General features: G+C 44.8%; 1 protein-coding gene across 4 annotated transcripts in view; it reads right to left on the bottom strand.

Moving 5' to 3' along the window:
• The window catches only part of LOC147636543 (uncharacterized), a 78,110-nt gene that overhangs the window by 6,115 nt on the left and 47,322 nt on the right, over window positions 1-24,673 (bottom strand). For 2 of the 4 annotated variants that reach the window (XM_086802013.1, XM_086802014.1), the window contains exons 5-6: window positions 11,645-11,713; window positions 11,418-11,480 (exon numbers count right to left, since the gene is read on the bottom strand). The exons of the other annotated variants lie outside the window; for them this stretch is intronic. In XM_086802013.1, the coding sequence (XP_086658139.1) occupies window positions 11,418-11,480; window positions 11,645-11,713 (132 nt within the window). The remainder of the gene's footprint in view (window positions 1-11,417; window positions 11,481-11,644; window positions 11,714-24,673) is intronic. 4 annotated transcript variants of the gene reach the window in all.

The following is a 24,673-nucleotide window of genomic DNA, read 5'->3' as shown; positions in this document are numbered from 1 at the left end:
GTTGTACTCAATAATGATATGAAATGAAAGTACAAGCGAGTACTAAAAGGCCTAGGGCAAAGTGCCCAACACACATAAGTGTGTTCACACGGGAAAAAACCTGTGTCCAGTCACAGGAAAAAAGTGCCCGTGAGTAAGCTGGGTTCACACCTGAACTAGCCGGGAGTGGACATGACCAACATCTCTTTCAATACTGAAGTATATTATTGGAGTATTTAATATGTACAAAGTTCCAAGGGCTTGCCTACCAAATAATCCAATGCAATGAAAGTATGAAGACAAGTTATCCAAAAAAAAGTGTGTCGGAGTAGACTATCAATGCGGGACTCGTCGAATGAGTCTAAATAGCCTCATCACCAGTCTCTCGAGGGAAGTGAACGCAAAACTATCGCTCCGAGACCAAACATGCGCTCTCATACTAGAGCCTCGCTTACACCCTCGCAAAGACCGTGGCTCAAACCTCCATGGTATGAGTACACAAACAGGTACAGGTACACAAACGGGTAGGAGTACAGGCATGGTTGTCACGATACGAAAATACGATACCGTACGGGAATTTTTGGTACGATATGAAATTTTCGGATACCGTACGATAAAATACGGTTTTTATGTTTTACACTTACAACCTATGGAGCTTCAAGCTTGAATGTGAGGGAAGGTTGGGAGGGGAGGAGCCTACAGTGCTTGAGGAACCAAAACATGGATATGTGTCTCTCCCGGCTGGATCTCCCGATTGTCTTTAAGAAAGAACCCAATACCAAAGGTCTCCCAATGTAGCGTTTATGACTAAGGGACGGTCCTTGCACAAATACGAGGAGTGCATCTAGGGTGATAAGTTTAGGGACTCCTCTCTAAATCAAAATGGCCATGTCCAAATCTTCTCCCTCGTGCATAACTTGAGAATCTAATTGTCTAGCCTACCTATACCAGGGATCCCCAAGTGATGTAGCAAGATTCTCTCATCCTACCAATCAAGTGTACACTAACAGTCTACCTCGCCAGATTTTTTTAGGTCTCTCAACAACTCCATATGGAATACTGAGTGGACACGAAAATTGCGAAGAATTGCGAGCATTTGGGATCTTCGTAAAGCAGGGTTTCTATATTTTTTTTAGCATTTGGAAAAAAAAATTTCAAGGGAAAAAAAATGGGGGGGGGGGGGGGAAAAAATCGTACCGTACGATATCGTACGGTATCGTGCCATACGAACCATACCGTACGAACCCATTCGTACCGGTACGAGAAACAACTATGAGTACAGGAACAGGTACTGGTATGTGGTGTCAATAGCCGGTACTCAAACAAGTACACTTGGTTCCGGTTCAGGTTGATATCCAGCAGGTACTTGCAGGTACAGTAGGGTTTTCAGCATGTGCTTTCTGGTACAGTAGGGTTCTCAGCATGCACTTGCAGGTACAGTAGGTTTTTCAGCATGTACTTGCAGGTACAGTAAGGTTTTAGTAAGTGCTTGCAAGTATCATAGTCGAGTACAACTGGTACTGTGTGTACACAGTCGGGTACAGTAAGGTGCAGTTGGCTGCTACAGCAGGTACTGCAAGTACAGTCAGTTACAGCGGGTACAGTAGGTGGCTACAGCAGTCAGGTACACCATACAGGTTGCTGCAAATGCACAGCAAGTACATCAGATGTAGTCAGGTACAGCTGGTGCAGGCAGCTACAGCAGGTACAGTTGAGTACAGCTAGTACAGCAGTTCACAGTTGGGTACTTTATGGCAGCAAGTATACGATCAGGTACGGCAGGTACAAAGGTGCACAGTTGGGTATTGTACGGCAGCAAGGGGAACACCTGAGAAAGTGTCAATTTGCAGATGGAGTGGTAAGGAGTGATGCGCCAGCTACCAAACCTGAGAGAGAGTAATCATGGGAGAGGTTGGTGGGCTTGAAGTGGAAGGGGTCCAACCTCCAAATGCCACGTGGCACCTCAAACTGGGCTGGGCACCTCTTTTAAGGGTTCACACATTAATGCGTGTTTACAAGGTTAAGGGTGCCCACAAGATTGGGGTTTCCCACACAAAGGTCTATTGGGCCCCAGGTACAGTGGCCGGTGCCCGACTTATTACTTACCACTTGTTCACATGCCACAAACCATGTCACATTACACAGCATTCGCACGGTTCTCGGCTGGGCGTCCCTTGCCCGTGAACTAGACACGTCATAGCAGGCAGTCACACGAAAACAATTCACGCAAAAACAGTTTCAATCAGGCAAAGATGCGTGCATATGCATTATGCAATGGATATATATCGCGTTCCTGGAACCTGTAAATAGCAAGTCTTCCCAAGCACGGAACTGGCTCAGTGGGAAACTCAGATCCCTGATAGTGGGTTGTTCCAGTCTTGGCCACACTCCAAGTGACACAAGGCTTGGCCTAGGTGAGGCGAGTCCTGGCCTCAATACGGGTGACACGAAGCTCCCTAGCCTCCCGTACCTTGGCAAGAAATAGGGGAAGACAACTTGAGCGGCCAAATGGTAACACTCGTTGCACCATGCCCGCCAAATGTGCCATGCGGGAATGCTGATGATGATCTCCCACCACTGACAAGTGCCGGGAGGGCAAGCTACTACCGGAGAGTCGGGAGTGGGGATAGACTCTATCCTGCAATGGGTGATCCTGACGGCCTGAGGGCCTAGCGATGGTTCTGTAGTGCTTTTACATCCATAAATGCTTGTTGGTGCACTTGAAACCTAGCCATACATGAGGGAGAGAGCATGTATATGCTGATGCTTTTCATACTAGGCAAATGCTTTTTTTGATTTGCGCTTATGCTTTTGCATAGGTTTGTGGGGACACCAACACACATGTGTGTAGGCATGGTGCGAACATGGGCTGGTTGCGCTGACTATACAGCCGTATGGCAGTAGGTCATACAAGCCTAGGCCTAGCATCTATGGGCCATATAGAAGGTGGATGTGCTGGTTCTTGCACGGGATCAGGCTGTACAACAGTGTTTCTGCTGGTTGTACATGCACAACAGGCCATTCACAGATCCTGCCCATACAATATGTACAGGCAGCCGTACAGTGGCCATATAACAGCATAGTTGCTGGCCATACAGGATGTGTATGAAGCAGTTGTACAGATGCACAGTAGGACATGCATGTGCTCAGCTAGGACATGTCTGTACTTCATGGCACACATGGGTGTGCCAAAAAGTATCAGTTTGGGAAAAAACTAGGCGCCTACAAAAAGTGTTATTTTTGAACACTTCAAAGAAAAAGCTTTTCTTTTCAAGATTGGTTTGACAATTATGGGTGTTGTTTATTAATACTCGTGTAAAGAAAACATACACCGTGAAAAAGTAAACCCTCGACTTTTGTGCAAATTTAGATTTTTCTCTATTACATGTTTTTTTCCCAAAAAGGATGGTAAAGGTTAATTTTAGCACTTAAAAAAACCGTGCTTTGGAAAGCATGGGACAAGTGTTATTAGCTTTTGGTAGCATAAAAACGCGGGTAGGTTTAGGCCAAACTGATGTTTTTTGAAAACTAGAAAAGCAATTTGCTTTTTGAACACTTTCCTTTCTCGTGAGACCGAAGTCCTTTTCTTTCGCATTGACTGTGGAGATTAGAAGACTTGTGACACTTTGGTATGTGAACCACTCCTCTATTCTCCCGTCCTAGGGCTATTTGACACGAATTGTCTTTCGGTTCTCCAAGGCTCCTACCTTCTTGATTCCTCTCTTTCTTTCCGTGACAACTCTTTATTCACATGTGGTGATCACATGGACCTATTGGACCATGGGTCTTATGGGAAGTTTGAGTTGAGTATATTTTGAGAGCTAAGTCTACAAGGAGATGCAATGCCTGCATGAACAAGTGGAACTTGTGCAAAGTGCTATTCCGAATCCCTAGCAGTGGGACCTTGGATCTGGAGTTCTCCTTGTATCCATGATATGTTTCACAATATTTAGAGACCCAGGAGGATGTGTTACACTTGGTTTACCAAGTGGGGCAACGCATGTTGTCTTCCGTCTCAGGTCTGTTATTTCATACTAGGCAGATCCAGTTGGCAGTAGGTGGCAGGTTTCCTATATGGGAAAACCTTGACCTAGTGAAACCCGTGACTTGGACACATTTTGAGTGCCTTTTTTGGGCTAGAGTTGTCTAAGGTGCTTATGACTTTGGGTGTTGAGCAAACTCTTTGGCTTAGAGATTCAGAATGTGTCTTTTGATACTTTTGTGCAAAGACACCGTGTAGTAACCACGTGTGGATTCTTTTCGCTATGATCTTCATTTGAGACTATGGCCAGCATGATTGTCTCAAAGATTCCCTACAATCACCACAGGTCACTTGAAATCCAAGAATAAACTTTAGTTTAATCTTGAAAAGGTCCTCCATAATTTTTACCAATGCTTAATCTTTAAAAGGTCCTCCATAATTTTTACCAATGCTTGACCCACCAATAAAGATATTTCGTTAGAGCTGATGGTAGGACCAGTGTCCTTCCTCGTAGTTGTCTCCGTACCATCATAGATATGTGCAAAGTGCAACATGTCTTCAAAGCACTTAATAACATTCTGCCTTACCTCATTATGATAATCACAAGGTAATGCCTAGAGGAAAAACAGGCAGATGTTGAGATCTGGGAGGTCCAAGAACCAAGAAAATTGATTTGTGATGGGTCGTCTTTGTTATAGACAAAAAATTGTTCTAAAGCTTGTAAAGACGATTAAACAAAGGTGAATGGTTATATGTTATAGAGGCAAGACTATGGTGAAAGCCTGAGAGAGATAAGAAAGATAATGTGGCTGATTTTTGAGAATATGTAAGAGTGTATTTGAGGAGATAATGGAGTATTGCCAATTATTTCCCCGCAAGATCCAAGAGGAAAATACAAAGGAGAGAAAAATAGGAATTTAAGTTCTGCAAAATAGTAGATAATGCAAAAAGTCTGAAGTTTGGGAGCCATGTTGACAATTCAACTCTTCTTTTTCTCTTCTTACAGGCGTGGAGAACTTGTCGGAATTTGACAGAGGACAAGTGGTACTAGGGTACAACAGCAAGGGTACATGTGTACAAGTCATAGAGATCCCTCTTGCCACAACCAATGGACACTCCACGTGATATTACCTTTGCCAAATGTACAATTCCATGAAAATGACAACTCGTTGCTTCTCCCAATGCAAGCAGGCATGTAGAAATACCACGCTTCTCTCCCATTAGCTTTTCTCAACACAAAAATGCCCCAAATGCTCTTGCATTAAGCCAAAAATGCACATAATTGCATGGTTTACAAACCATAATACTCAAATAACCATGAAATTATACAAAGTCCACTTCAATTTCTATGTTTTCCCCTCCAAAAAATTTTAATTTTTTCTGGCTACTTTGAGGAGTGTGCAAGAAGCCTTCACCCATACCAAACCTCACTTTACTAACATTTATTAACAACCATTCATTCAAACCTTTTATTAACCATACAACCTATTTTCTATTGGTTGTTTTCTCCACATTTCCATGGGAAATAAAATCATGTTATAAACACAATTCTTGAGAGAACGTTGCTTCACTTCGACGCCAGTATCCAGAGTTTGTCTCCCAAACTTCCTCTCATTAGGAGGGAGAGAAGGTTATGTCCCATGTGTGGACATAACGAGGCTAGTGTTAGAAGAAAAAGGACAATTCTTATAGCGGTGTGAATTGGTCATTGAGGCTATAAAATTGGAATTGTGGCTCTTTTGTAGCGAGTTCCAGTGTGGGAGCTCTACCTTCGGATTGGGGCATCCCAAGGGTCCTAGGTAGTGGTAGTTAGTTGTGTCATTGATACCCGTGAGGGCTGGGGATGCATGGTTTGGGATGTGCATGCCTTGTGGGCACGAACTTGCCAAGGTTGTGACGGTGTCTAGCTCAGTGGGTGGCTTACCATTGCATCTGGTTTGGAGCCTATGGTCAGGTGGAGAGTGAGCCGAACCCCTGTTCGTTTCCATTATTTGTTTGTGGTTACAATGGCTCCTATATGGTGTTGCAGTGCTATGGATGTGCTTCCCAAGCTATCAAATGTGAGTTGCCAGCCTTGGGTGGACACACGTATGTGGATTCTTTCTTGGGGTGTTTCAGTTTCTGTGAGTCAACCCATTGGACTTAGGATGCCAAGTCAAGAAGACAAAGTGTGCAAGTTACGGAAGGCTCAGCCAGGGCTGTCAAAACAGTCCGACACAGAGTACCCTTTATGTCAAGGAAAGACGAGGATTTGGTGGTGATCAGCCGTTGTGTGGATGACATGTTGCTTACACATAAAGGATGTCATACAACAGGATTTGGTGGTGATCATCCTTTAGCCAAGAGATTGCATACAACCCTACTGAAAAGCAGTCAAAAGTACAAAATGAATGGTGGGGGAACTCCCTCCATGGCTGGCCGCTCTATTGGAGGGAGGCTACATCAGAGGCAGAGGAGGGAAAAGCCACACGGGGGAGCTATAGTGCCATGCAACATCGTTGTCCTTCCTAGAAAGGATCTGTGGGGCAGGCATGGAGAAATGTCTCTCACCACCACCGCATGCGATCTGAATCACCAACCAAATACACAATTGTTCATATTTCATCATTGCATACTGTGTGCAAGACAAATCCATGATAAAATCAATGGCAATACTTTACAATGGCTAGTCCAAAACTGGCAAAAGTTGAAGCAAGCCGAAAGCCTTTTGCCTATCAAATTTCACCTTTTGGCAGGTGACACGTGCACGTACATAAGCCTCTATGTCTCTTCTCATGCTTGGCCAAAAGAAATACCTCTCAATCATATGAGTGGTAGGCAATATTCCTCTATGTCTTGCATAGGGAGGAGCATGCCATTTGTCCAAAAACATTTGCCTCATGTTTGAGACCACACATAGATAGTTATCTTTCATAAGATAGCCATCTCTCACTGTAAGAGGGATGTGCATGACCAATCATCAAATCAGCCCATATATCTGCAAATTCAGCATCCAAATGATACCTGTCTCATATCCCAGACAGGTCTTGATGAGAGGCAACTAAAATTGCAACCATATATGGCTTTCTTGATAAAAGCATCTGCAGCCACATTTTTCTTGCCAAGAGTGTAAAATGAAACATGGAGAAAGAAAGTTATATTAAACGTCTACAAAAGGCCAAATTGGCCCATGAGACCGAAGTGTTACAATGTTTCCATGATAATATCTCATCTTAGATAGTACAAAAATGAAAGGAACTTAATATAAAAGGATAACATCTAGGTACAATGATAGAGCTAAGTGATAAATGAGGTAATGTACAGAGCTCCTTAGGGTGCACCTCTCCCTAGTAATGGTTCATGTAGAACATTGTCCATCGGGCAATCAAGGACAGCTGCCAAGAGGCTGCCTAGGTCCACCCATAGTTGTCACGGTACGAAAATACGATATCGTACGAGAATTTTTTGTACGATATGAAATTTTCGGATATCGTACGATAAAATACAGTTTTTTTTTTAACACTTACAAACTATGGAGCTTCAAGCTTGAATGTGAGGGAAGGTTGGGGACAGGGGGAGGAGTCTACAGTGCTTAAGGAACCAGAACGTGGAGATGTGTCTCTCCCAATTGTCTCCAAAAAAGAACCTGCATGGGTAATGCAATACCAAAGGTCTCCTAGTGTACCGTTTATATAACTAAGGGACTGTCCTTGCACAAATACGAGCAGTGCATCTAGGGTGATAGGTTTAGGGATCTATAGAGCAGATGTCTGCCGTGGGGATGGGGGCATGTTGTAGTACTATTGCTCACTCCCGTGTGACTCCTCTCGTCTGTCTCAACGGGATGGCTCTAGCAAGTACATCAGTGTGCTCCTTTCTCCTCTGTGTCTAAAGAAATTCACCATCCTCATACGTTTCTCAGAAAGTTTAGTTTGCATAAGAAAGTACCACAAACTTTGGTGATCGGTCTTGACTAATAATTTAGCTCCCAATAAGTAATGCTTCCATACTGTAAGAGCATGAATCACAACCAACAATCCTTTCTCATAAATGTTAAGAGTGAGCTCGGCATCCTCCAATCTCCTACTCATATGCAACAGCGTGTGCTTCCTGATTTAGGACAAGTCCTATGCAATTGCCGCAAGCATCACAATCCACAATGAATGGTTTCTATAAATTAGGAATTACCAAGACTCACCCAATAATAATAGCATCCTTGAGGTTATGGAAAGCATCAATTTCAGCTTCTAACCATCTGAATGCAACTCGTTTCTTGGTTAGTTCATGCAATGGGCGAGGCAATCATTGCGAAGTGAAATATGAACCTCCTATAGTACAAGCATAAACCAAGAAAAGTGCGAGCTTCATGTATGGATTTGTGTTCTAGCTAATATTTCATGGCTTGAATCTTTGCAAGATCCATTCACGCGCCATCTATCTGGCTATAGGGGTAAAAGTTTCATCATAGTCAATACCCTCAATCTGAGAATACCCCTTTGCAACCAATCTGGCTTTGTGTTTGTCCAAAGAACCATCGCCATCAAACTTGGTCTTAAAGACCCACTTGACCCCAATGACCTGCATATGCAAAGGCCCGTCCACAAGCTCCCATGTACCATTCCTTTCAATGGAATAAATATCAACCTCCATGGCTGCTTGCCACTCAAGGAAGAGCAAGAGCCTTTTTAGCTGTAACAAGCTCATATTAAGGTGGAAAGGTACGTAATGTACGGTACGAATCAAGTACATAAAATACGCATTCAAATATGGGTTGAGATTTTGAGGTGCATTAAATTTGTAAGATACATAAAAACATAAAAAATATATACTATATAGTGTATATATATACAAAAAAAATGAATGAAAAACTGCAAACTTTAAATTTGAAAAACAATTCATTTCTGAACAACACCACAGTTACCAAAATGAGAGCTATCAGTAAACAAAAGCATAAATAGGTTTTACGAAATAGAATCACTCAAACGTTCAGTACCCATGACTCAAATGCCACGGGTTACATACTATAAGCAATCAATCGAAATTTAAAAGTTAAAAGACAGTTTACTATCTAGAGAAGACAAAAAATAATAGCTCTAGTCACTAGTGTCACTATCACTGCACATTGCAGAGCCCTCAACGATCAATCCACTTCATCACCACCAGATGAAGAAGAAGATGAAGATTCAAGATCTCCATCTGTCAACACCTAGGACCAAGAGATATTGGGTTCAAAACCCCCCTTGGTGCTTCCTCAATGGCATCACCTGCAGGCGGATAAATAACCAGCTACAGGCGAGCACCTACGGGCAATGAAAAATCGGTAACTACAGGAGGATCTTGGACCAAAGACCAGTCTCACGCCCGCCGGGGGGGGGGGGGGGGGGGGAGGGGGTTGGGGGGGTTATCACGTATGGATCCGTACCGTACACTAAAACATACCATATCATAAGGTACGTACATACGGATGCAACCTTGGCTCATATGACTGCACCACTTTACTCAGGGCAAGGTTACAAGAATGACGAAGCTGATGTAATCTTCATGCCTGTGTCAAAGGTGCAATTGAGGAGCCAGCAAGCTGATGAAGATCAACATTTGAAAAAGATGAATCATGAACAGTGTCTTCCAGGGGGAACCCTCGGGCCAATCATCCGTCGCACAAAAGCAGGAGTAGGAGAAGCTGAGGGCAGAGCAGTCGAGAGTGGAGAAGCTGGATGTGCCATGGAAGAAGAGGAAGAAGCAGGAGGATAAGGAACCTCTATGGTAAGCTCGGGTGAGACCAGGAATCATCAGGCGAGGGTTCAACAAAGTGAACAACGCGGGAAATCACTAAGGACATCTTCTCCGGATCCCATAATCTAGAAGCTTTGGATTGAGAGCTACAACCAAGGAATTTGCACTTCCTAGATTTGGGATCAAATTTGGACCTAGCAGAATCATGGATATGAGCATAGGCATCACACCAAAAACCCTAAGATGTGAAACTAAAGGTTTCTGTCGTGTAAAAGCCTCCTCCGGTGTCATATCAGCAACCGCCTTTGTGGGAGAATGGTTGATGATGTAGTTCTGCGTTCAACCACACCATCCTGTTGTGGCGTGCCAGGTCCTTTTATCTCTTCTTGCGACAGTCACGCTAAATGTGACCTTTGTGACCACAATACTGCTGATGAAGCCCCCATGCCCAGCAGCATGCCCAGACACAAGACATGTCTGCATCCTGACACAAAGGTCACGCTAAATGTGACCTTTGTGACCACAATACTGATGATGAAGCCCCCATGCCCAGCAGCATGCCCAGACACAAGACATGTCTGCATCCTGATGATGGCCTTCTGGAAACACCTTTGTCCCTGCAAGATCTCCTACTTTTGATGGCTTACTGCTCATGAGAGGTCTTGCAGTGGTGACCTGCAGACCACAGCAGGCTGCCGTTGCTGTGGAGCCTCCCGAGAGTTTCAGCACCACTGCTTATGGGACTCCTTGTCAGGCATGTCTGGCACAGGATCCTGCTCTTAGGATTGCCATGACAACCTATCACCTAGGGCACAGTCATGTAGGGGATGAAGATGGGCTTAGCCATTCACTAAAAGAAACATGACACAAGTCTGGCCTTTTCTCTGTCTTACTAGCAAATCTCTGTCATGGCAGCACACCAGGTTCCTGCCAACCCATGGCGCTCGACAACACTTGACTCTCTTTGGGAGCTGATCAGCAGCATTGCAGCATGGGAGATTTGGAGAGCATGCTGCTGCGAGACCATCAACACTGGAGGCCATTTCTTCCATATAAACCAACCTCATCCACACTCCCTACGGTCACTGGGATCAGATTCAATGCAGCTTTGAGGCCATGCAAGAGAGACGTTTATTTCTTTTGCACTTGCGGAGCCCTGGTCCTGTCCAGAGGCAAGGGTGGCATATTTTGGCACTCTCGATGCCCCAGTTACAACCCCCCCCCTCCCCCACCAACCAACACGTAGTCTCCCTGAGAGCAACCAGCCATGGAAGGAGTCCTCCCCTTCATATCAATTATTGTGTCTATATGAGGTTTAATTTGGACTTTCCACAGGTCTTCTTTTTAGAAGGATCTAAAACATCATGTTCTACCCCACGTTTCTCCTCTATTTCCCTCAAGTTTTCCCTCATTTCTAATTTTTAAAATTTCGCTTTCTTCAAATACATTTAATGCATGCTGTTTTCTAGTTGTTCCTAATTTGGGGCCTCGACATCAACCATTTCTGTTTCTGTTTCCATTCCATCCAGATACTTTCTTGATAAGAGTTTTCCTTTCTTTGCAAATATCTCTGGAGCACAAACTTTGACATACATTTTGCAAAACGTAGTTAACTCACAAATGCTTGAAGGTGTAAATCACAGAAAAAGGATGGAAGGTTGATTCATCCTTCGCAATGTTACGCACTATAATATGTCAAGGCAAAAAAATCCTGCTCAACTTTGAGCTTCTTAAAAGCCCTCACCTGTCTTGACAAAGACCATGAGAAGACTGCTTGCTTGCCATTGGCACCTTCAATAAGAATGCGCTACACAAAGGACAAGCATACGAATCAACAATGGATAAAGCCTTTCTTTTGAAAAACTGAAAGAGGAGGAGGAGGAGAGGGGAGGAGGGGGGAGGGGGGAGGGGGAGGGGTGGAAACGGATGCTAAAGACAGCTATTAGATGGAGAAGTGAAAAGCTTTACTACCTGCTGAAATCTTCCAGGACTGACAAAAAGTGTACTTAAAACTTCTGCACTTGCATGACCAAGCATCACCTACAGAAACCAACATCGACAACACTAAGTTGCTACAAGATGATATCTGTGCTAAAGTAGAATTTGTCCACAATGCACGTACATAAATTTATAGAATCTCTACAAAACTTGTCTTGAATTAGAGATGCCATCTGCATATAGAAGGAGGGCACCACCATCAAGGCCAGCAGTGAGCCTGTGCCTCTCACTCAGTTGATGAACTTCGAGATCTCATCAATGTACAGCCCAAACAACATGGAGAGAGTAGACAGCCCACACTAATAATACTGCTCGTCTCACCCGGCATTCCCCTAGTGCTCAAACCCATCAAGTCAAAGACTCATATAGTGCCATCAGTCCCCATATCTCTGGAGCCCCTGCAGAAGGCCCAAGAGCCCCGATCTTGGGACGATTCAAAGGCCTTCTGAAAATCTACAAAACAGCAATAGACTCACTGCCTACGTGTCCTCACCTCTCAATGATACCCTGAGTTTTTTTTTTTTTAATGATCCAATGTCAAACCCCTCCTCAATCTTGTGCAACATGTGTCCTCAGTTTCTATCTCTCTACCAAGGAGCTAATCTTGGCCTTATATACTACATAAATCTTGGCCAGAATATAGCCAATCATTATAGTCCAATAGTTGTTGTAGTCCATGGGATCTCCTACTTTATTGGGTAAAGATGAGGTATTCATGTGCTTCAAACGCTTCCTATCAATGGCTGAAAATGTATCCGGTCCGAAGCTTGGTACATTATGTACAGACACAGGTGGAGAGTATATGTCATAAGGATTTTTCTGCATTTATGGCTGAAAGAGGCATAAAACATCAGTGCACAGGTGGAGAGTATATGTCAAAGGATTTTTCTGCATTTATGGCTGAAAGAGGCATAAAACATCAGTGCACAATGCCTTATACACCTTAGCAAAACAGTGTGACTGAGAGGAAGAACAAGACTCTCATGAAGATGACACGATGCATGGTCAAGGGCCAAGATTTGCCTCATGGTTTTTGGTTGGATGCTGTTCTGTGTGCTACATATGTACTCCAACCAAAAACCATGAGGCGAACCCTGGCCTTGACCATGCATCGTGCCATCTCCATGAGAGTCCTATTCTTCCTCTCAGCCACACCGTTTTGCTGAGGTGTGTAAGGCGCTATGCATTGATGTTTTATGCCTCTTTCAGCCATAAATACAGAAATATCCTTTGACATTACTCTCCACCTCTATCTGTACGTAATGTACCAAGCTTCTGACCAAAACACATTTTCATCCGTTGGCAAGAAGTGTCTAAAGCACATAAACACCTCATCTTTACCCTTCAAATCACAAGAACCCACACACACACACACACAAGTACAGTCGTGAGAGAGTACAAGAAAAAGATTTTGCTGCATTTATGGCTGAAAGAGGCATAAAACATTAGTGCACAATAACTTACACACCTCAGCCAAATGGTATGGCTGAGCAAAAGAACATGACTCTCATGGAGATTGCACGATGCACGGTCAAGGGTCAAGATTTGCCTCATGGTTTTTGGTTGGAGGCTGTTATGTGTGCTACATATGTACTCAATAGATGCCCACCAAGCCTTGCAATCTATCACGCTGATGAGGCCTAGAATGGCAGGAGTCCTCAGTGGCTCACATGTGAGTTTTTGGCTGTCTGGTTTATGCTCTTGTGCCTGAGCAAAGACGACATAAGCTGGAGGATAAGGCCGTGAAATGCATTTTTGTGGGATACCGCTCAGAGAGCAAGGGTTATAGACACTACCATCTGGCTAGCAAGCGGATTTTGGTGAATAGAGATACACTCTTGAAAATCAGCCCCCAATGACTGAAAATCAGCAAATGGATCAACCCACAAATCAACTCATAGATGAGGGCATAGTGGATGATGAGTGGATGAGGAACGGACAGCCATACAGGAGTCCAAAAGGGTGCCTAGATGGTTGTTGTATACATTACATCACAACAAATTAGATGTTCCATTGCCTAGTCGGACACAGATAGGTTCTCATCATGCATCTAGTTCATTTGTGGATCACTCTCTTACTGCCAATACATGTAATGTAGAGGAACCTGTTTCTTTTGAAGAAGCACAAAAAAGTGGTTGTAGGCCATGCACGATAAGTATGATTCCATGCTCGAGAATGACACTTGGGATTTGGCAGATTTTCCATATGGCAAGGAGGCCATAGGTACGAAGTGGGTTTACAAGCTATGGCAAGAAGGCCATAGGTAGGAAGTGGGTTTACAAGCTTGAACAGAAAGCTGATGGTAGTACTCATCTACAAAGCCACGCTTGTTGCAAAGGGTTATGCCCAACAAAAGGGGGCTGCTTTTAATGAGACCTTTGCACTCACATCTCGTATGACTACCATCAGGTGTATTATTGCTTTGGCTACACACCATGGATGGGTTGTACATCAACTGGACATCAAACTGTCTTTTTCCATGGTGATTTACACGAGGAGGTCTATGTATCTCAGCCTCGTGGTTTTGTGATGAAGGGGAAGGAAAGCAAAGTATGCAAGCTTAAGAAACCCTTGTATGGCCTTCAGCAAGCTCCTAATGAATTCTCGAAGTGGGTTAAGAGAACCGACTCCCGACTGACCTCTTTGGCTCGGAGACTAACCTACGTAGCTCCTGCCTAACTGTCCCTGGACTGAGGACTCGCAATGGCATCACAGCGTACGACAAATATTCCTAGAAAAATATATTACTTCTATACAAATGTTGCATTGATGATCATGCAAATGTGTCACTGTGTGCCCCAATGCAAGGTGCACGTGACATTCCCTCCTACTTAACTTGGCGGCAGGTTCAGAGCATCCAAGTAGTCCGCCAATAACTAGGGATACTCTTGAAAGAACTCTTCATCCAGCCATATTGCTTCATGGATTCCTCAGTCCTTGAACTTTGTATAAAATTATCGTACTCTTCGACCGGGAATTTGTTCTGGCTCTACGCCTTCTGCCTCGTTGATCATATATGGTTGTTGCTCTTCTAATACATCCTGCAATGCTGGACCTACATATTGCTTCAACCAAGAAACATTAAAGGCATTGTGCATAGTCCAGCTAAATCTTTTTCATCAAAAGTAGTCTAGCTCCCTTGAAAAAGTGGCAATAAATTCAAGATGGAATTTAGAAAAGCTGCAATAGGAAACCTCAGTGTTAAATTAAGAAAACATTTTTATAATGATGTCCATAATGCAAAAAATATGGTACATATAAATTCCCTAGCTATGAGATGTCATGATAACACAATTTGTAATTAATAAAAATACATGAGATTCTAAAATAGAGTGAGTCATGAGACATCACTTGACTTTTGAATGACAGGAAACGAGCCGAAACTTCAGAATGAAAGCTTGGGACAATGTTTGCACGCTTGCTTTAACCATTGCTTCATGAGCAGAGATATATCCAATCCCCTTCTTTTAAACATCTCACCTCGATTTGTTGCCGGGTGTAAGCTTCTTGAGCTTTGGCAAGGCACTCCTTAACTGACTCAATGATCTCCGAAAATGTTTCAGTTGTCTTGTTGAGATGGTGATACTTGTCTCGTCAAAAGAGATGAGAACCGGCAACCAAATGATGCTTCATACGACGTCCGACCAATACTCGATGAGTGAGTATCAATTAGGATTACCTGAACCAATGGAAGATTTTGTTCCCATTTCGACTACTGGTCATGGCTGTATGATTTGAGAATGTTTTTTTGGCCAATTGATTATATATTTCTATTTGGCCATCTGTTTGTGGATGGAATGCACTAGACAGCTGTAACTTAGTCCCTAAATTGTCTAACAGTGCTCTCCAAAAATGGGACGTGAATTTAGGATCTCTATTAGATGTGATTGTCTGTGGAAAACTACGAATGGGATACTAAAGCCTAATGAACAAGCGAGCTATGTCCTCGGTTGTGGCTGTCTGCTTGCATGGAATGAGCATGCAAAACTTACTGAATCTGTCCACAATTATCATACACTGTGTTTCTAGATCTAGCTGAGGCGGGAAGAGGGCCTACGAAGTTCAAACTCATGTCATGAAAAGGTCCCTCTGGAATAGGCAAAGGCTGAAGTAAGCCTGCTTGTTTCGTATATGGAATCTCTAACTTCTCCAGGGTATTATTGATACCTCTATGACCTTCAACAAGAGGGTCATGGGCATCGTGGAGAAGGACTTGGCGCTTTTCTTTGAGTACCCAAAGACAGTTCTTGCAAAACAACCAACCATCCTGTAAACTGTAGTGGCCTGGTTCTGAACTGAGGGCCAATGGATTATGAGTCCCGAATTCTTCCAAATCCGGATATTGTGCCTTCATGCTGTCCAAGTCTTTGCCTTGAATTTCCAGCACAGTGGAGTCCTATAATGTTTGCATCTATGGGTATGGACGCGGCACTAGAGGATGCACGTCCATACATCCGATCCTTGTCCGATGGTGATGAACTTTTTCAACTAAGAGCATTGGCAACGACAATGGAGCTACAGCACTAGTGCCACCCGTGGATGGTGGCGCAAGTAGGAGCCAGAGAAAGTGCAGTAGGTGGGCAGTCGGCAAGGGCAACGAGTTCAACAGTGAGGCGACGGGGAGCTACTGGACATCACCAGAGCGCCATAAAGAAGGTGACAAGCACAAGACCAAGATGATGGGCCTGTAGCTCTGATACCAATTGTTGGATCATAAGTGGAGGGGAGTAGTGCAAACAAAGGAGGATTAACTAGAATAACAAAACATGATTGACAAGATAAATAAAACCCTAATCTACTCAACACACGGGAGAGCTTTGAGGGCTACATCTTGGCTAGACTTTGAATGATTTGATTAAAGTACAAGGCTGATTACACCTACAAAGCCGTCACAGTGCCCATTACAAGTGTCCAGTCTCTTAACAAGAGGTGTTCACACGCACCCACACAATTACACTTTCCCTTTGTTATTTCTTTTACAGAGAAATTCCCAGACCTCAATGTGGATGCTTCAAAGGAACCACAGCTGCAAGGGGGCAGCAAACCAAAGAAGATGATTACGACGAAGCCATTTACAGGCTTGCCAAAAATCTTCCTCGTCAAGAGCCCATTTATGGTGTACACGAGCTTGAGTTCCCGCTCATGCGGCTCTACCTCGAGCAACACTTCAAACAATGGCTACAGAACATACCTTTCCAAGAGCACGGAGGATATAGAAGGTCAGCGGTTGATAGGACATTTAACATTGCAGAGATGAAGAATCAGCCCAAGTGGCATGTAGGATTATGCATATGTGGTAGTGACCGGTGAACGGGGGCTTACCAGGGAAACTTTTGCCCTCTACACATTATAGAAGGTTTTTCCCCTTGGACATTTGGTGTGTCTGGACACCTATACTTTTACATTTCAGGTTTGTACTAAGGATACTTGTGGTTTTAAATATCCCATCACTTCATTCTAGTATATCCACACTTCCAAGCTCTCTATTCTATTGCTCCCTGCTTTGTGCTCTTGCTATTTTCTGTGTATTTCTACGAAACATTAGGGTTTCTTAGAACCCAACAGTGGTATCACAGCTCTAGGTTGATTCTGCATCGAGCATTGGCACCCAACACAATGGCCCAAATTTTTTTGATGTTCGTACAACCACGTCGCCTCGTACATTACCATACATCATCACACCACCTCATACCTGTTTGTATGCCTGCACAAGCCCGTACCCGACCGTGGTGAAGACTTCCCTTTGCCCTTCTTCTCATAAGACTTCGCCAGTGAAGACTTCCCTTTGCCCTTGTTGTTGTTGTTGTTGCGACCTTATGGACCCGCTGGCCAGTCAAAGTCTCAAAACCTCTGCCTTGTGGGAGGGTTCAAAAAACACTCTTCCTGGTCCAAAACCATCAGCACAAGCTCCTCCCATGTAATGGTGCTAAGCCTCTCACTGGTGATCAAAGAAGAATAGAAAGCTGAGTACTAAGGGGAAAGATGAGACAGCAAAGTGATGGCCATATCCTCTGAAGGAATCTCCTTCCCAGCCTAAAGAACCTCTTGTTGAAGAGCCTAGAGTTTGTTCATGTGCTCTCGCATCCTCGAAGACTTTGTAGGATTCATCACTCGCATCTGCACTTCCAAGGAAATTCTCTTCATGGGCGATACCCTGTTGTACAAAGAAGCCAAGTGGTCCCAAATCCCTCAACCCAACATCATGTGTTTGATGTGGTTGATCACTTGGGTGTGCAATTGAGGAAGATGAAAGAACACACAAGGCATTGACACAATCCCACGACTATGCCTCAACCTCCCACTCTTTCCTAGCGGATAGTGAAAGCTCCTCCTCCTCCAACTTTGGCCTTGGAACTCCAACCACGATGAAATCAACCAAATCATAAGACTCCAAGACAGACTCCATCATTACCTTCCAAACGCCATAGTTGTTCCCGTCCAACTATCGGTCCACCGGGGACGTCAGGAGGGTGGGGATCTTCACATGTTTCTCTGCCATCTTGAGCAAATCTGCCATCTCGGGGGTTTACTTGGTCTTGTGAAGGGGGGGTGGGTAGGAAAAAATATATGAAGACGAGGCTGCAAATAAGTGCAAGGTGGCTGTCCATTAGTGATGTCACCTTCTACCTCCTTCTCCACATCCCGAACAGCCCAACAATACTCCAATCAGCACCAAAAAACAGCAGTCCCGAATGCTCTCACCGTCTCCGAACCTTCAAGCCACCTAGGGCTCTGATACCATGTCAAAATGGGCAGCAGAAATGAGAAAGTGCTGAGAGCAAAAGTACACAAATGAAAGAGAGGAGAAGGTGGTATAATCTCTACTATATACACCAGAAACCGGTACAAGAAGAAGTGGGGGGGGCAAGAGTGGTATATATACCACCCTAGGCTGCTGGTCAGCCACTGCAAAACAGGCGACAGCAGCAATAGAACTCCACGAAGTCGGCCAACATCAGATGAAGTCGGCCAGCAAAAAGATCAGGTCAGCCAGCACAGAAACAGGTAGCCAGTAACAGATCAAATCGGCCAGTAGAAACAGTCCCCCACAACTAGCAAAACTAGGAAAAACATGGACTGAGGAAAAATGGAGAAACTCCTACTCGGGTGGACACACCCACAACGATGGCCCTCACTCCCTACTGAGTAATATGGTACAGACAGGAGATGACTGCTAGCAGAGGCCCATTATATGTTCAGTTGCCCGGCTTACTCTACGAGATATAGGGGAGATTTCACTGCCTCTTCCGAGAGGGATTCGGACCACTCACACAGATGATCAGAGGTGCTTGGGCATGTACTTGATGTTGGGGTAAAGGCATTATGCCCACCCTTATAGTGTGTACAAGCCCATAAGTTATAGTACATAGTACACTTAGTACTTTTAATGTACTAAGTGCACTATGTGTACTAGTGCAATATACATGTGTGATAGGGGAGTCACACACTCATCATGAGTTGACTTATCCCCACAACTCTCTCTCTCTCTCTCCCTTGCTTCTCTGTGTATGTCTCCCACACATGAACATTAAACTCTAATTCTCTCTCCCATTCAACTGGTATCAGAGCCTTCAACTGGAGCACACAGTCGAGCTGGCAATGAAGCGCAGCAACGCTTGAGATTGGAGCTTCTTGTAAGGACAGAGAGCGCTGAGCAGCGCACAGCACTGAAGAGAGGGCAGGTGCAGCCACGCTGCCCAACCAGGCGTGTAATCGTGAAGGCAAGCTCGTAGCGAAGCCCAGGCTGCAGCGCAGGTAGCCAGCAGCCAGGCAGACACGGAGTGCAGCGGCGTACCCAACTTTGCACGTAGTGAGCGTAAGCACTGTAGTAACCTGCAGAAGTTGGGAGCGATGGCATGGAAGCTAGAGGAGTGCAACGGCGTACCTATTCGCACGTAGCAAAACGTGTTATCGTTGAGCGCTAGACGGCAGCTTTGCCCGTTGCTTTTCGTGCGCCTACCTCCAAGCGCCTGCATCTTAGGCGCCTTCAGTAGCAGCAGCTGCTGCCCAGCCATCCGTACAACTGCAGCAGCAGGCGCATCAGCTTGATTGGAGCAGCCATCAAATCTACAGCAAGGATCACCTCCAAGAACCTGCACAGCGGCTCCTTCAATTGCCCATTTCTGCAAAAGCAGCAGCAGCATCATCAACCCCTTTTTCTGCAACAAAAAATCAGAAATTACAAGGTATTCTGCTTCAATTTTTCTTTGGGATTTGCAATTGAGCAAGTACAATCATCAATTGAGCAGGTACAGGTGCCGAATTGATCAATTTTTGAGCAAAATTGGCAAAATTGGGTGACATTGGTCACAATCAGGATCAATTTGCAAGAAATTGGATGTCGAAATTTGGGGCTTTTGATGTAATTGTGCAATTAAGCAGTCATACATGCTGTATGATGTGAGAAATCGCACATTCGGGCAAAATTGCAGTGCAAATCAAGGGGCTTTTGTGCCGATTGGATTGATTTGCATGCAGGCAATCGCATTTGATGCTTTGGGCAACGTGTTGATGCCTGTCAAGCACTCAATGTGCCTGTAAATCAAGGGGCTTTTATGTACTGGATGTATATGTGGCCAAGGGGAAGCACTGTGAACACTCTGGATGCCTTCATGTGCGTCAATGTACCATGTATGATCAGCAATTGATCTTAAATCAAGGGGCTTTTCAAGATCGTATGCTTGTTGAGCTTGGCAAAGCAGCAGGCAAGACATTTATGCCTTGAATCCTCAGAAATCAGCTTGCAGTCAAGGGGCTTTTGCCCAATTTCTGTTCGGGACTGTTGTATGCAGTGTTCGGGACTATAAAAGTCTGATTTTCACTCATTTGGACAGCCACGAGAGCATTTATTGCTACTGTACCTGCTAGTACAGATTTGGTACAGCTTTGTATAAGTTTTGCCATGGCTGCACATTGATTTGAGTGAGGAAAAGGTTCAATTTCAGCTGCTGTACTTGCATGTACAGGTTTGGTACATCATTGGTGAGCACTTAGTACTGCTGTACAGTACTTTGGAAGGGGAACAGAGCGCATTTAAGGTGCTGTCCTAAATCTGCAGCAACCAGATTTTGCTGATTTCATCACATAAAGTGGGAGAAAAGTTGCATTCTTGCTTCCGCAGTGGGAGATAAAGCTTGGGAGAACAACTGTGAGCACTTTGTGTGCTTTTGGTGCAGTGTTTGCACACTTGCAGGGAGTCAGGCATTGACAGGTTGCATATTGCTATGGCAACCACAGGTGAGAGCTCTTCATTGCTTCACATCAAGAAGCTTGAAGGCTCACATAACTATGATATTTGGCAAACCCAGTGCTACAATGTGTTGCTCCAGAAGAAGTAGCACAAGCCTATCAAAGAAAGGGGTGTAAAGCCCGCTTCTCTTACTGCTGAAGAGTGGGAAGATATGGATGAGCTGGCAAGATCTACTATCATGTTGTCTGTGTCAGACTCTTTACTTTTCAGCATTCGTGAAGAGAAGACAGCTTGGGGAATGTGGCAAAGATTGCAGGACTTGTATGCCCAGCAAAGTGCCTCAAGCAAAGTGTATTGGTTGAAGAAACTCATAGGTCTTCAGATGAAGGAAGGGGCGTCTATGACAGCCCATCTAAATGAGTTTAATGGTATTGTCAGCCAAGTTATAAATCGAAAGTTGGCAATGGACGATGAGTTCAAAGCCACCTTTCTCTTATGCACTTTGCCAGAGAGTTGGGACACATTCAGGACAGCCACTAGCAATTCGAATGCTATGCTGTCATATGCAGATGTGGAGGGTGCTCTCCTTCAAGAGGAGATGAACAGAAAGAACAATTCTGTTGAAAAGTCCAATGCAATGAATGCACGTGGGAGATCCCAGCAAAGGGGTAAAAGCCAAGAACGGGGAAGGAGCAATGCTCGCTCCAAAAAGGACTTGCAATGCCATTATTGTGGCAAGAAGGGACACATTAAAAAGCAATGCTACAAATGGAAAGATGATCAAAAAGAAAAGGAAAAAGGCAAAGACAAAGACAAAGATGAAGCCAAAGATGCAAAGCCAAAGGGCAAAAGTGGAGTCAAGATTGAAGAAGTCAATGTGTCACATGCAGGTGACAGTGAGGATGAAGTCCTATTCACGTCTTCACTTGATGCCCATTCACTTCTTGCAGACGATGGTCATGGTATGCACTCATGGATCATTGATTCAGGTGCCTCCTTTCATGTCACAGGTTGCAGAGACTTGTTTGTCAGGTATACTGCTGGCAATGAAGGAGTGGTTTATTTGGGTGATAACCATGCATGCAAGATTCTTGGCAGAGGTGATGTGAGGCTTGTGTTTTCAGATGGCTCACAGCTTATGCTCCATGATGTCAGGCATGTGCCTGAGATCAAGAAGAATCTGCTTTCTACTGGACAGCTTGATGATGCCGATTATGTTACCACATTTGGTCGTGGAAAGTGGAAAATTAGTAAGGGCTCACTGGTTGTTGCCAGAGGCTCTAAGGTGGACACTCTTTACTTCATGCATGCAGGTGTTTGTCACCATGCTAATGTAAATGCAACCGAGCTGCCGGAAATCTCTATGTGGCATAGCCGGTTGGGACACATGAGTGTCAAAGGAATGGAGCAATTGTCTCGTTTGGGTTACTTGCCTTCTCTAAAGTTCTCAAGTTTTCAGTTTTGTGAGCATTGTATATATGGCAGGCAACTCCAGTGCCCCCACAAGAAAGCTCTTGGACAGAAAGATGCTCAGTTAGAGCTTGTGCATACAGATGTATGTGAGATGCCTCAGCTTTCTTTGGGAGGGGCAAAATATTTTGTGTCTTTTATTGATGATGCCACACGCAAGGTGTGGGTTTATCCTCTTCGTTTGAAGAGTGATACATTCTCAGTGTTTGAGAAGTTTGTTGCTCTTGTTGAGAATCAAACTGGCAAAACATTGAAGGCTTTGCGTTCCGACAATGGTGGAGAGTATATGTCCAAACAGTTTCAGGACTTTTGTGATGCTAAAGGCATCAAGAGGGAGCTCTCTACTCCTTATGATCCTCCACAAAACGGGACAGCAGAGAGGATGAACAGTACCATTCAGGAGAAGGTCCGTTCTATGTTGTCACATGCTGCGTTACCTCATGGTTTTTGGGCTGAAGCTGTTACGACAGCCGTTCACCTTATAAACAGGTCACCTAACACGAGGCTTGGTGGGAAAGTGCCAGAAGAAGTATGGACAGGGAAGCCTCCGTCATACAAGCACTTGAGAGTGTTTGGTTGCGTTGCGTACGTGCACATACGCAGGGAAATGCGCACCAAACTTGATCCTAAGTCTCACAAATGCATATTCCTAGGATATGGTGACAGAGGTGAAATGGGGTATAGACTTTGGGATCCCGTGAATAGAAAGATTATACGCAGCAATGATGTCATTTTTGATGAAACATGCATGATAAGGAGCCTGCAAGGCAACAGGAGCCTAGCAGAGTCATCTTTGATGATGATGGACATCATGGACAACAACCAAGGGCTGTAAATCAGCCATTACAGCAGCAAAACCAGAACTTAAATGGTGCTGAAAATGGTCCAAATGGACAGCCAGAGATGGCAGAAGATATCCCTATGGATATACCACAGTTAGAGGAGATACCGGGCATGATTTTTCAGCCTTATGGCATGGAACAGGAGCCACCAATAGGTGATATGCTGTCACGTGCATCCCGCACTTGGATGCCACGTAGACATTTCTGTACAGAAGGTGCAGGACCTGGGATGGTGAATTGGTCCCATGTGAGCCCAGTCCGGGAGCCAGGGATCCATCTCAGTCGTCCGAGGTCAGGTGTGCATTGTCCTACACATGAGTCCAAGGTCAGGTGTCCACTGTCCTGCACATGAAGGAGTGCCAGTCCGCGCTGTGAGTCTCCCTCTGGAATGATGTCAGATGTTCTGTGTATCTGGTTTGCAACTAGATGCCAGGCCTCTGTAGGCATGTAGATTTGCATGTAGAGATGGGGCCAGCCCATAGGGCTACCCCAGTGCGAAGATTTGCACTTGCACTTGTAGTGTGGGCATGGGGGAGGTGTAGAACCACCCCCAAGGGGCCAGGAGGGCCCAAGCTGTGCCCACCAGCCAAGGCATGGGCTGGAAGGGCTGTCCGCCAGCCCTAGGGCTGCTGGACAGGCAGCCGACAGGGTCAGAATCCCTAACCAGCAGGTCAGCCAGGTGTAGGGGCAGTCCCACACCCATGCGCAGGTGTGCCCAGCCGCCTGAAGCTGTCCCAGAAGGCTGCGCAGAAAGGCCAGCAGGCTGCCTAGTGTGAAAGCAGTATTTATTAAAGTGTGAAAGCATTTTATTAAATAAAGACCCAGTCGTGGAGCTTCCTGAAGCCAGCCAACTGGATGCTAAGTGGAGTATAAATACTCCAGCCCATAATCCATGAATCCATCTCATAATTCACCAAGTGCATCAAGCAAACAAGGGTCAGGACAGCCAAGAACTTGCTAACGCAAAGGGGTGAAGGACTGAAGGTCAAGGGCAGGTTTTCCAGCCAAGAAAAGGTCAAGTACTTTGTATTTGTTTTCAGATTTACATCATTCTAATAAAGCAAATACACCATCCGTGGTGGGGGCCCTACAGAGGGTAATTGGGACCCAATACTGTGTCCTCTCCCTTCTCTCTATATTTTTCTGCACATCGTCTTTCAGTTTGTGCGTTAATTCCGTCGCGAAGAGAGTGCTGATTTCTGAGTTTTGAAGTACCGATCCTTCTCCGAAACTTCCGCATATTACAGTGGTATCAGAGCTCACTTCAAGGACAATGATTCAGCAAAGAAAACCAGAAAATTTTTTCGCTCGTGTGGTTGGTTTTTAGACGCCGGTGGACTACCCCTTTCGGAGTGACTCCTGTCCCTCGAAGGACGGTTGGTTTTTAGCCTCCGGAAGCCTCCGGAAGTCTCCCACACAGATAGTGGATGGTCAGATTGCGTTCCGGAAAGGAATTGCATTTTCCCGCTATGGCGAGCTTTGGCGACAAGAGAGAACCAG

The sequence above is a fragment of the Cibotium barometz genome, chromosome 8 (genome assembly GCF_041138505.1).
Source record: "Cibotium barometz isolate CiBa-2024 chromosome 8, ASM4113850v1, whole genome shotgun sequence".
NCBI classification, from domain to species: domain Eukaryota; kingdom Viridiplantae; phylum Streptophyta; class Polypodiopsida; order Cyatheales; family Cibotiaceae; genus Cibotium; species Cibotium barometz.
This window is presented reverse-complemented; position numbering and strand designations above follow the sequence as displayed.